The 13,448-nt window shown below is 39.7% G+C and overlaps 1 protein-coding gene across 1 annotated transcript in view; it reads right to left on the reverse strand.

The window, feature by feature from the left end:
- LOC122417087 (dual specificity tyrosine-phosphorylation-regulated kinase 1A) overlaps positions 1-13,448 on the reverse strand; it is a 74,326-nt gene that overhangs the window by 11,068 nt on the left and 49,810 nt on the right. The window contains exons 3-4 of the mRNA XM_043430347.1: positions 1,264-1,366; positions 1,006-1,028 (exon numbers count right to left, since the gene is read on the reverse strand). Coding sequence (XP_043286282.1) covers positions 1,006-1,028; positions 1,264-1,366 — 126 coding nt within the window. The remainder of the gene's footprint in view (positions 1-1,005; positions 1,029-1,263; positions 1,367-13,448) is intronic.

Consider the following 13,448-nt stretch of genomic DNA (forward strand, 5'->3'; position numbering starts at 1 on the left):
ACGAAGAAAATGGACGAGAAAATGTTCACGCTTATTTCTCGAAACAAGGCTCAAACTCGCCCAATGACTAACGAACTCGCTCGAATTTTCAAAATCTTCGTTATTACGACGATCGAGCTCTGGAGTTGTTAATTTTTGAAGATTTTTCAATTCCCATTGTTTAAGACTACTTAACAAATAGTTTGACAAGCTTTTACGTTTGGAAATGAAAGTCAAATTGTACGGGCAAGCAGGAATCAAGCACGAAATTTTTGCTTCTAGCGATACCGTATCGTTCTAAAAGGCAATTTTTGTCGTAATTTTTAATAAGCTCACTCGAAATACGCAAAAAATACGAGCTGAGGATCCAAAAAATTTGTTCGTTTTTTTATTCCATCCAATCGACGATTCCCGATTGGTTACGAGAGAAATCGGTTCGAAAGCACATTGGAAAAAGGGCGATGCTCCGTCGTCTCTATTCGTAATAAAGTGATTAAATCTCCACCAGATAATCAGATGATAAATTATAATTTAATGAATGTTCCCAGGTCCATCACGATGATCTAATAAGATTTTTTCGAGGCCGATCAAACTCTCTACTAATTTATCATGGATGGAAAATCGTTATGTCTCTCAGAGGCTTTCACGCAGTCAAACGATCTTGAGATTACGATCAGATTTTAATCTCGCAGGGAGAAGAGCAAAATGTTCCTTGATCTTTGTCATTTTTTTTATTCAACAAATTTTTTTACGCTTTTTCCATTCCCAAAAGCTTTTATCATGCTCTCTTCTGAAGGCCGGAAGCGTTGGAGGTCCGAATATATTGGGTAATTGGGTAAGGGATCGTGGAAAATGTCGGAATATATTAATACGCTCGAACAATGGAGAGGATAATGGAATGGAAAGCGAGAGAGGTCAAGGGACCGATCGATCCTTTGTCTTCCCTGCCTTTCAACCCTTTTTCAATTATTATGAATTACGGTATAATTTATGATCTTTGAGATCGTATAAAAAGTGAATTCTTACCTCTGCTTCCTGCACTTTTCAATCTGCGCATGAAAGAAACAAAAAAAACATTTGGATGAGTCTTGAGAATGAAAAATTCAGATGAAAGCTGCAATTTTTTTGCCTCCATTCTCATCAACCGCAATTCGAGAATAGGAAAAATTATTTTTTAGTGGGTTGATAATTGAAAACGATTTTTCCTCAGTCGAAGTGATCTGGATGAAAAATCTTTCGATTCGTGATCTTGAATTTATAGAAAAACAGTAGAAACATTTTTACCTTCTACAATGAAGAAGAGTCACCATGACGACGGCCCCGATACCAGCGGAGACCAACGAAACGATCACTAAAGTCAAAACCCAACCGAATTCGCCTGGAGCCTCTGTAAAAAAAAACAAAAATTTTTCTAAAAATCACTCGAAAATTTCAAGTTTAAATGAAATAAATCGAGTGAAAAATCTCTCAGGAATTTCCTACAGGAGCAAATATTATAAAATATTGATAAAAACAAGAAAAAATATCCATTCAAAGTCCACACCAAGGATTGTGTCTCGAGTTCGAAAAGCCACGAGCCCCCGTGATTTCGCAGTAAGAAAAAAAAGGGAAATTTCGTACAAAGGATATGCGAACGAAAATGCTGCATAAAACCGGTATGATAATGCGCAGCAAAATATAACATAACTGCTCGTACTTTCATTACGGACGACAGAACGAGCGTAAATACGTAAAGAGTGCGATAATTGGCACAAAAGAGAGTCTAAGAATGTTTGCTCGATTTTTCTCGCGCAGCGGGGAATCCCCGTGGGGCTTTACAACTAGTTGAGCGCCGTAATTTCCGGGTTTACCTCCTCGCAGCTTCGCTCACTCGTAACCCTGTTAAATATATAAATGTATATAGAGATAATGGAGGAGCGTACGAGTGCGAGAGTCTTGCTCGGGCGTACTGCGCCGCAAGAAGACTTGGAAATTCAGCGAGATGCGTTCTCGCTTGTTGTTACTTTCCGGAGACTCCACACAGACGCGTAATTAAACGGAATTCGCGGTAACTTTACTGCCAACTCTATATAACACGTACTTCAAAAAGTGCGTGTTATATTTTTATTATTCTATTAAAAAGTGTGTTAACGATTTATATCGAACTTTTATTCATTCTTCCATATGCAGAATAATCATCATTTTATCGAAATATGCACTGTGCGTGAAACTGAAGTTATAAAGAATATTATTTTTCAATTTATTAAAAAAATTACAATTTTTTTCTAAATTTTTATATTTGTTTATTTTTTATATTTTATAATTTTTTTTTTTTTTTTATAATTCTTATTTTTTAAATTAATTTAATATTTGTGATTAAAAAAATGTTTGTTATAATTTGTAAAATAATGTTTTAATCTTTTTTGTATTTCTTGGAAAAATTTAAACTGATCATTTCGATTATGATGAATTAGAAATGGTCGCATAGTACAAAGCACAAAATGATCCATTTAATGTGATTTTTCAATGTTTTCACTATAATTCGAAGTGATATATCAGTTGAACCCTCCGTGGTCACGCTTTCTAGGAAAAACGCACTGATCACGCGGGGTCGGAATGACCCCAGCCATATTTAAACGCCTGACGCGTTCTCAGTAGAGTTCCTAACGTAAACACACAAAAATTCAGGATGTTAGTTTGAATCTATCAGAAAAAGAATATCATGGGAAAAATTTTTTATTAGATTTTCAAAATAACGAAAAAAAATTAACAAAGATGTGACATGGTTGAAAAAAAAAAATTTTGTAATAAAAAAAATCATATAACTCTGGCAATGGTCCATCCAACCTCCTCGGGCGCCAATAATTTAGAAATTCTGGATTTTTGAGATTTATTTCCCATACAATAAGGCTCGTGATGACGTAAAATAGAAAATAGCATAAAGTACGCGTCGCTGAATTCATAGAGATTGCTTTTTGTTATTTTTTTTCAGTAATTCATCTCTCGAAAATATATTCATGGAAAACGTTGGGACTTTCATGGAAACCGATAATTGCAACATTTCCTTCAAAGATTTCGTTCGTAATTGCATTTGGGGATATTTTGGCCAGGGGATATTTAGACGCAGGGATATTTTGGCCCGGGGATATTTTGGCCAGGGGATATTTTGGCGCGGGGATATTTTAGCCAGAGGATATTTTGGCCCAGGGATATTTTCGTTTGGGATATTTTCGTCTAGGGTTTTTTTCGTTTGGGGATATCTCGCCCGGGGTTATTTTCGTTTAGGGATATTTTCGTTTGGGGATGTTTTCGTCTGGAGTTATTTTCGTTTGGGGTTATTTTCGTCATAATCTTAGCAACCGATAATATTTGCAGATTTGAAAACTTATGAATAATAAATAATTTCAGAGGATACGGCCGGGGTTTATCGACGTTTCGAGTGCATACACAATACTGTCATAAATACAATGTTCTGAAGTAAATGTATACATTAGAGTATTACGAGTCGTTTACAATGGTCAAAGTGTGGGCAAATGCTGTGTGCACACGTGAGTGGTTACCCGAGTAACTTAATCGTAGAACGAACCGGTGCAATAACATCGAAGATAGAAAACGTGGGGTTTAACCTGTAATGAGTGGCATGGATTGCGAACGAGTGATTCTGCGGTTTTTGTGTACCTCGCATTCACTCATTTGCGTCTTCCTCCAACGATTCATTATCCCACGACGTAATATTATATTCCAGGGACAAATATAATTTTTCCCTGGGGAAAATTTCTTCCAGTGATAAATATAATTTTTCCCTGAAAAAAAAAAATAAAAAAAAAAAAATAAAAAATAAAATAAAAATTTAATTGGCTTTCCGGTGCAATAATCATTGGAATTTAATGAGAACGTTCGCAAACCGAGTCCCTGGAATAAGAACTTTCCCAGTCGGGGCTAAAGTCGATTACTTTTTCTCCAAATCACCACTTTTTTCTTCTTTCCAACGGTTTAATTTTTAATTAAACATTTTTTTTCGATATCACCTCGTTTTCTATATTCGCGTCCACTTAGCCAGCGCGATGTAATTCGAGGAGAGAGGAGAATCCGGAAGTTCGGTAGCGAACGCGTCCCGTATATATTCATACTGTAAATTATCACCGCGCCTCTCTATATGTGTATATCGTAACCGATCTGCAGATGCCACCCACGCGCTCGATGCGTTATACTCGAGCAGCGCTCACCAGCATCACTAATGAACCAACGTCCTGACAATTTCACGAACGAGGGAAGCTCCGGTCTCGACTGTGAGTGGGAAAAGTATTATATTCATTAGACTTTGTGTACAGGAGAACACGGAAATCGCTCGCAACCTCCTTCGCCTTCGTGTACATACGCGAGTAATTAAGTTTGTAATAAAAATATTTGAAAATTCAAATAGAATGGCCCTCTCGGATGGCGTTTTAGAGAAAAGGAATGAATTTTTAAACGTCTCGATAATAAAAATGAGCGCAGAGACAAATTACTTTAATGAATTCTCAAAAGCTCGTTGCTTTTCGACCATCGAAAAGGTGGGCTTCGCCGAACGTGGATCCGCAAAGTAACGAAAAAATCGAGCAGACCTCACGGAGTTGATGACTCTGTGGAAAAAATCACTGGAATTTTGACGTATGAGTATTCAATATTTTGCATTAATAACTCCGACATTAATTCAGAGTGATGATATCTTTAATTAGGAAGTAAAAATCGAGCCAATCTAGACGCACCCGTAAAATAAGATTCTGCAGGCGTGATCTTGAAGAATAAAACACGAGGATTTCCATCGACGAAATTTCGAGTGAACGAAGCAAACTATAAAACTCGTTGTAAAGTTATGTGTAAAACAAAAAAAATGACGCGAGCCAGAAACTGAGTGGCAGGATACGAAAAACTGTAGCAAAACGTTGGCAAATGCGGGGACGAGTTAAGAGTAGAGAGACTGAGGTTGGGCGCGATGAATCGCGGGAGCGGAAGAAAGGATAAAAGAGAAAGAGGAGCGGATCGATCTCCGACATGGCTGGCGCGTAAGTTCGAATTAACGGCGACGAGTCGATTCGTGAGTAGCGTCGATCTCTCGATGACTGGCTAATAAAACGAAGCGCGATAAGATGAGCAAGATATAGAGAATAGTGAGGAGGGCGAAAAAGGAACGCTTTGAAAATGCGATCTCCGAGCGTAAGTGACGTAAGAAAGGCCGAGAGGAAGGTAAAGGAACGAAAAAAATTGTTCGGTTTTTTTACGGGAGAGAAGTGCGAGCGAGCGAGAGAGAGAGAGACGAAACTTTACGTCTCTCATCGAGTCTTTCTCATTTTCGAGTGACGTGAACATAACAGCTTGCATCTTGCCACTGACGATAACACTATTTATATCTGAAACACGTTCTCGTTCGTACGAACCGACGTTAACACACACGTACGCGCGTATATCCCTGTGTAGAAGAGTACGAAACTTATCGATCATCTCCCGCAGCGATGGACGAAGACTTGCTCTCTCGGGCCCCATAATGTTCGGAGTCGAAGAAACGGAGGATTTAACGCGACCGACTGCGAGAGCAGGTATCAAAACGCGTAGGTACGTGGGCAAGGGAGTAGAGAAAATCATGCAACTTTACGATTGAAATGCTTGAAGAATGGAAGAAAAAGAAACGAACAGAATGTTTTTTTTTCCCGTTTTATATTTGACGTTCGCATTGAGGTCAATCGCTAAAGTTTTTGCTTTCAGGAAACGACGTCGATGGCAAATTAATTTTTTGGGTTTGTTTTTTTTCTTTCTATTGGTAGAATTTCGTATGAATATTTATTGAGCTTTATAAATGTTATAGACTGCTCGGAAAATTCGTGGACGCGTTAACGAGTTTCATTACGCTTCTGCTGTCGTTCCAACTGCATTATCATAAATAACGAATCGATTACGTTTATCATAATTGTTGCATCTATCACGACTGTCCGCGGTTTAAAATTCTTCTCTTCTACTCTGCCCTCTAGTTATTTCGAAGCCGGCCTCGCCTCGATGTAACCATAACGCGTGCAGCATGGGCGGCTCGCTGCGAGCTCAGGAATATATTGACAATTAATCATCCCAAGATAATGCTAGTAATCGATTTTTTTTCTCGAGATCCTTCTCTCTTGGTGCGACGTTTTGTAAATGTGTCAGAATTTCCGAGCTATCGCGATTCGATCTTTTTCTCATTTCGACGCATTCGAACCTCGACCCCGACCCTGGTTTTTTGAAGCTTACACTTCACACCGAAAATAATCATCCTCGTCGTATGCGAGATAGTAAATATCCAATTGCAGTATCCCCGGTTCGCGGTAACAAGCGGAAGACAAATTTCGGTGAATTTTTCACTGATTATTATTTTCAAGATAAAAAAGAGCGTTGCATCGAGTTTTTATAGAGAAAAACTGAAATTTTTTAATTTATTTTATAATTTGAAAGATTCTGTTTCATGCAGTAAAACTATAAATCCAAAGAACATTTTCACAAAATCTGCCACAAATTTCGGTGAATTTCGATGAATATTTCGCCGGCTTTAGAGATAGAAAAATAACGACGAAATCGTTTGTTTCATCAAAGAAAAAACTCAACATTTTTCGTTCGATTCTCGCCTCAGCTGATCCCCGCTCAAGCGATTCGCAGATTTTCAACGCTCGAATCGTCGTGTAATCTTTCAAGATTTCCTTCCACAAAGTGAAGTATCGTGAAATCGAGCGGGGATTACGAAAGGGGCTTCGATATCCAATAACGATTTGCACGCGAGCGAGTCGCGTTAACTATCGTCGAATTATCGAGGTTGTTAAACATTATCTAAATACGGCTTTTGAGTAAGAAATTTTCGTCGTAGGTGTGGCTAAGTGTAAAACAACAAATTTTTCGTTTGCCCTCGCGCCCCATAAATTTATGTAACAGCAGCAGCGGCAACGGTATTTAGTTCGTATATCGCTGCACATAGAAATGTATTTAATGATACGAGAGTTGTCGTGCGTGTACAACGTGTCTCCGTACGTGCTATTATGCTGTATATCACGGACTATATCTATACGCGTTATTTATAATGCTTTCCGGTCGTGCGAGTTCGCCGTTCGATATTACACAGCGCGCCTTCCCGATCAATTTATTCGCATTTTTTTCGGATTCATTATTATGATTGTCGTTATTGTTTTTTTTACCGTCCGATAGGTCTGATACCAGAGCAGCAACACTTTCTCGTTCGACGACCCAGTTTTTCGATCCTCCGCTTTTGATCTGTACCGGAGATCGCTAAACACACTGGCCGCATGCACCGGCGGCGGTGTGTGCAACTGGAATTTTTGCATCGATTTAATGGTGCATAATTTATGTGCTTTTCGCGATGCGAGGGGCGGCGGGACGGGACGGGACGGGACGGGGGGAGAAAAAACGAAGCACGATGAAAATATGCCGGCGAAAGAGAGAAATAGAGCGGGGGAGATCGCGGCGGAAAGATAAATTATAAAAATGTGTGTATTTACGCTCCGAATAGTTTTCTCGTCTCTGTGTGCATAAACGTTTTTTATTTCGCCGGGCGCGGTAGTGCGCGCGGAGTCTGCGAAATATCTTATGCATTTTCGAGGCAGGTGCAAAAGGTTTTTGCTCCCTTGTCGCGCATCCTCGTAGAAATGGATCGTCAAGATTGTCGTTTTTTTTCTCCTATAAGTTATCGCAGAACGCGCTCGTCGCTTCGAACGAGTTTCTTCCGTTAAAATATTCATTAATAATGAATTTTTAAATGAAAAGGCACAAAGAAAAGGCTCCGCAATTGAGATTGATTCTCCGTACGTTGCGACGAGGAACTTTGACCTGCTTTAATTACCGTATGAAATTGATGAATTTTTCCGAGCCCCGTGCACTCACTCGCGGCTCGAAACTCTCGCTCTTTCCCTCGCGTTAGTTTTTATTTTTCGTTGTTTCGATACCTTTCTTCCTCCCCTTCGTCCTCGCTGCCCGCAGCCTGCTTTTTGTTCTCGCGTCGAGGGCCATTATTCTCGTTAGTTTGTTCGCGCCAGGACGTCTCGTTTCTGGGACTCCACCCAGCCTCGTTTTACTAACAAACCTGTACGCATATTCGACACTCCTATTGGTATGGGATCGGACCCAACCGCGTGCCTCGAGCCCCAGGCTCGGTGATTAATCACGCGGCTTGACCCCGCGGTTTCTCGATGGTCGCCCTGCTCCCGGGAGCATCCGACGCTGCCAAATACACCAAACACTTATTATTTTTGGGAGCCGAAAAGGACTCCCGAAAAAATAGAGACGTCCGCGCACGTGAGGAGGCGATGCGGAGGAGATTCAGAGCGTCGATCGAACCGAACGAGCGCAATTAAAAAACTCGGTCGGGTTTCATCGGGACGAAAATTCAAGGGGAACGCTGCGATGTGCGAAGCAAAAGTGCAGACGAATTCTGACAGTCCGAAAAGGGAAGTGCTAAAGTTTCGAAATTATTGATTTTTTGAGAAAGCGACACCCTCGAATTGGGGCAGAATTTTCTGTTCGAAAAAAAGAGTTTAAAGTTGCCTGGAATATGAAGAAATTCGGTACGACGAATTTCAAGGGTCGAGCAACTTTTTCTCGTTTTTGTGTCCCCTCGTTTTCACGAGAATTTGCGACGACCGCGACTTCCCTGCTTCGGCTGGAGGGAGACATTTTTCTCGGTATTTTGCGTAATTCTCAAAGACTTTGTGGCGCGCGATCGAGGATAAATATATCATTAGCGGGGATATAATTCATACGATCTCTTCTCGCGCGGTCGAAATTTCAGCGTCGCACGAGATCCTCAACGAGCCGCGTCGAGCCAGTGAATTATTTCGCGTGTGTAGCGCGATGCTCTTCCTCGTTTCATTTTTTTTCTTACTTTTGAAGCCGAATAATTGAGTCATTCGTAGGCACTGCGAGGATCGGCTTTTTTCTTGCTGCGACGTTATCCTTTAATCGTAAGGAGAAATCTCGCCGCTGCCGCTGAGAAAGCGACCGATTTTCAATTTTTTTTTTCCCCCCCCCCCCCAACGGAGCAACGAAAATTTAGTCGTCTAATAATTTGCGGATTTCGTAGAGCACTCCGAACAAAAGATCGAGAAAAAATAGCGAATTCGAGATTTTTCAAGCCGTTGATGAGCGAGCGGAGTAAAAGCCAAATTCACGAAAATTTTTATCGATACCGAACAGAAAGTCTCATGCGGGGATTCCACCGGATCGAATAAGCAGCGACCGTAAGAGCCTCGTTAGAGGATATTTCCTCCACTAAAAAATAATTGAGCCATTCGTAGTCACACCCGCAAGGGTGTGTCCCAGAATTGTTTGAAAACGTAGTGTTAGCTTATTTTTTGTATTTTTTCACCGTGCTTTTTTTTTTCTTTTTTTTTTCCGTTAGAGTGCTGCGGATCGCAGACTACCTGCTGTGGGTATGAGAGTTGAAGAATTTTTGTTGTGATCAGGAAGATTTCGGGGAACGGAAGAAATATTTATTCGAGAATTTTCAGCGCAATTAAGCCTCGATTTTGCTTGTTTATCATTCCATTAGTTGTCATTATATAAAAGAGTGGCGAAGTGAGAGAGCGAGTTAGAGAGTGAGAAAGGAGAGGGAGAATGTGTTTTTTAAAAAGGTCGAAAGAGTTCCATTTGTTTTGTCCCCATTCCGTATCTCTCATGCCTTCATTTATATATCTCCCTGATTCTTGGAGCGACGCACTAATTGAGACATTTCGTGGACGTGGGAGTGAACGAGAACCGATCGAAACCGTTTTTACGACAGGACCACCTGCTGATAACATATTTCTCGTCTAAATAAGATTTTTTTTCTCTCTCTCTCTCCTTTTCAAGTACCCCTTAACGTTTACGAAACGTTCGAAATTTTTTTCCTCTCAAATTTTTCAAAATATAACGAGATATTAAATTTTTGTTTCTCCACAATTCCCTCGGATATATCGAATTTTTATTTCGGATTATAAAATCCTCCATTTCTCGCCGTTATTCGCACTATTTCTGCGCCTTTTCGCAGCCTCTCGGGCTCCCCCTTCTCAAACGATTCGTATATAATTCCTCTTAATCGTTGATATTTTAAAAATCATTAATTAGTTGAGCAATCGCGCCTTACGCGAATGCAATGCCCGCTTTTTCTTACTCGCTCCTCGAACCGGATAAGAAATGACGCGGCGGGTCGAGGGGGGACGAAAGCAAAGGACGAAAGAATTTAAGCTCTTTTTCTCATCCACGCGCTTCTCACCTAATTGAGTCATTCGTATCCGCGAACATGCGAGGGTGTCTCTCGGCTCGTCCGGTTATGGATTTTTAATCGATGAAAAACCTGTTGCAAACTCACTCGCTCTCCAATGTATACGCTCCTCCATTTATTTTAATCTCATTTTGCCTCCCCCTCGTTTTCATTCAAACGCGCCTGTATATATTCCAATTTTTAAATCTTTCTCTTTCAATTGCAATCTCTATTAGTTGAGAGACTCGCGAGAGTGAGTTGCACTCACTCGGCTTTCTTTATCGAAGATTAACACCGGTTTTCAAACGCACGGGGGCATTAAAAACCTGTCCAAAGGACGTTCCGCGTGCAATCGTTCATTTTTCACTCTAACGAGGCTTCCAAAGAGTCCTCGATCCTCGATGATGCTTCGGTAGAGATTCGTTGAAATTTTAATGGATTTTGAAAAAATCTCGAGCTCGGGATTATTTCCAACTCAATTTTCCTTCTCCGGCCTGAATATCCAATCGAGCTTCCTACAGCCCCGAATAATGTCGGGGATCCTGTGAAAGTATCGTTAAAATAGTCAGAAACATTCGATCGTAAATGTTCCGTGTGCATTATTCATACGCGTGCTGCGGCTACGATAGTTGCACCGGGAATGGAGTCGTGTGAAAGGTTGACTAAAATAGTGTTTCCCGTTGCCGAGTGTCCGCGCGTACTTATCGGAAATGTTCAATAACTCATGGAAAAACCGGTGAGAACGGTAATTATCGAACGTTTCCGTTTGCAGCGTTACATTCGTAACGAGATTCCGTTCGAATAAATTTCCACATGATTTCATCGAAAAATATTAAAGAAGAGCGGTTTCACTGTATTTTTTAATAGAAACGACATTTTTTCGGTATTTTTTTCCTCACGACACGTGAGCCAAGTCGCACTGGAACAAACATTTCTTAGCATCACACTCGATGAAGATGTTAACCTTTCAATGCAAGAATGCAAGGGAGTAGCCTGTTTGATTTTACCAAGGAAAAATATTTACTTTCATCTCGGCGCTAATCGATCTTCGATTAACGAGAAAAGCTGCTTCTCGAACGTGATGTATTAATCACTATTATCGACGTGTATTTATACATTTGAAAGCTCGTATCGAGAGAGCCCATGAATCAATTGCGAGTATCGATAAAACTAATTATATTATTTCGCTTCAGTAATAACGCAATGATAACGAAACACACACGCTTTAATAAACCGATAAAAATATTCTCAACGAGTTGCACGAAACATAGTTGTACAAATTAATGAGGAAAACAATGCATGATTAATTATCGTGAAAATATTACTGCCAATTACCCTCCATTTTAAGGACAAAAATGTTGTTTTATCGACAACCGAGAAATGAAAAAATTCTGGAAAATTTTCTTCCCTTAATCGTTATTTCGTTGATCGAAAAAAATGACCATTTTATTGAGGGGTCAACCCTGATTAAACGGGCAAAAAAAAGGGTTATTTTCACAAATTTTTTTCACCGCTATAAATGATAAATGTGGATATCAAAAGTGTTGGGCCTAAAAAATACATCTTTAAAATATACAAAAAATTTTTATTTTCATTTATTTTACTCAATTTTTGTACAGAAAAATGAAGGAGAAGATAGGTTCAAAAAAAGACGGGCGTGTGCGCTGTTGATAAAATCTCAGGAATGGATGATCGAAGAAAATAAATAAAAACGGTTTTAGGTTCAATAGCCAAATGGCTGTAGCACATATACGATTTTTGATTTTTTCAAAAATCACAAAATGGCACCCATTTCTTAAAAAACTACGAAAAAGCACGTTTTTTTCGATAGTTTTTGCAAAAAAAAATAGTTCCACTCGAAATTTCAAAATTTCTATTATATGCGCTATAACTATAGTCATAAAGGACATGCGGTCAAATATTGCTAAGGATCGGTTGAATAGTTTCGGAGATTTTATAAACGAGCCCTTGAAAACCGTAATTTTGAGGAAAGCGCGTTTAAGGAGGTTGTTTCACGAAATCGAGATAATCAGAATTTGATCAAATTTGGCGCGATAACATTATTCGGCATCAAGTATACAAATAACATTTTTTTCAAAATTTTTAACCACATGATTATCAAATAATTGAGCGTTAAATCGAAGTTCTTATGCGCGAGATGTAAAATTGTAAAAGCTGAAAAATCTAAAAAAATTAATACTGTCATGTATATTTTTAAAGAATACATTTACCAAATTTTATTACATTATTATCATTTTTAAATGATTAATGTTTTCAACATGGTCAAGCATGGCAACATTGTATCGTCGCGATCCAACCTCCTTAAACAAAGGCGTCACTGGGCGGTGCGTATCAGCGCGCTCGGACAGCCAAGTAAACCTCGCTCAAAAGTACACTTGGACTGCTCAGATCTTTACGATAAATAAGTATTAGTACGATACTTTTAAATATGTATACTTTCAAAAAATGCAATAAAAAAAAAAAAAAAAAAAAAAAAAAAAAAATCGATTTTTTGAAAATTCTAATTGGGATAGACCCCTTGATAAGTTTCTTGGCCAACATCAGCGTAAAAGTGGATGCAAGAGAACCCGAAAATCTTAATTAATAGTCCGAGTGCATTGGCATTCAAGCGAATTATCAATATGAGCCTCATTGCCGTCTCAACTTATTCCTTAGCCTTAATAATTCTCCGTTGTAAATAGTCTCGTCGAGTTCTATCAGCGATTTAGTCGCGGTCTCGCGCCTCCGTATAACGAGTCAATCGAACTCGAGCACGCAGCGAGGCACGCGATAGAAAGAGCGTATACGGGAACCGGCTCATAGATTGAAAAATAAAATGAATATAAAGGCAGCGAGCGCGCGCGCGCGCGCGGTGAAAAAGAGGGAAGAAAGGATTCAAAAGTCGGACGACAAACGTGTGCGGCGGGTGCGGTCTGGTCGAGTGTTAAACAGCGTAGGATGCTGCGTCGGACCATTAGCTTGGTGAAGTAGCGGCAAACCCGTTCAACAAGTGTCAATGTCAGAGTACAAAAGTGAGAGAAAGGGAGATGGAGCTTGAGAAAAAATAAAAGCGTCAACGACCTGCTGAAGGAAATTTCATTCAGTCCTCAAATCGCCATTTTTTTCATCGATCAAATCTCATCGTGAGTGAATTTCCCGACGGTTTTTATCTCAATTCCAGCGATTCGTTCACCCTCCGCAATAGAGCAGTTTAGCCAAGCAATCGCCGATTGTCAAAGGACTC

Source organism: Venturia canescens, chromosome 10 (assembly GCF_019457755.1).
Source record: "Venturia canescens isolate UGA chromosome 10, ASM1945775v1, whole genome shotgun sequence".
In the NCBI taxonomy this organism is placed as follows: Eukaryota; Metazoa; Arthropoda; class Insecta; order Hymenoptera; family Ichneumonidae; genus Venturia; species Venturia canescens.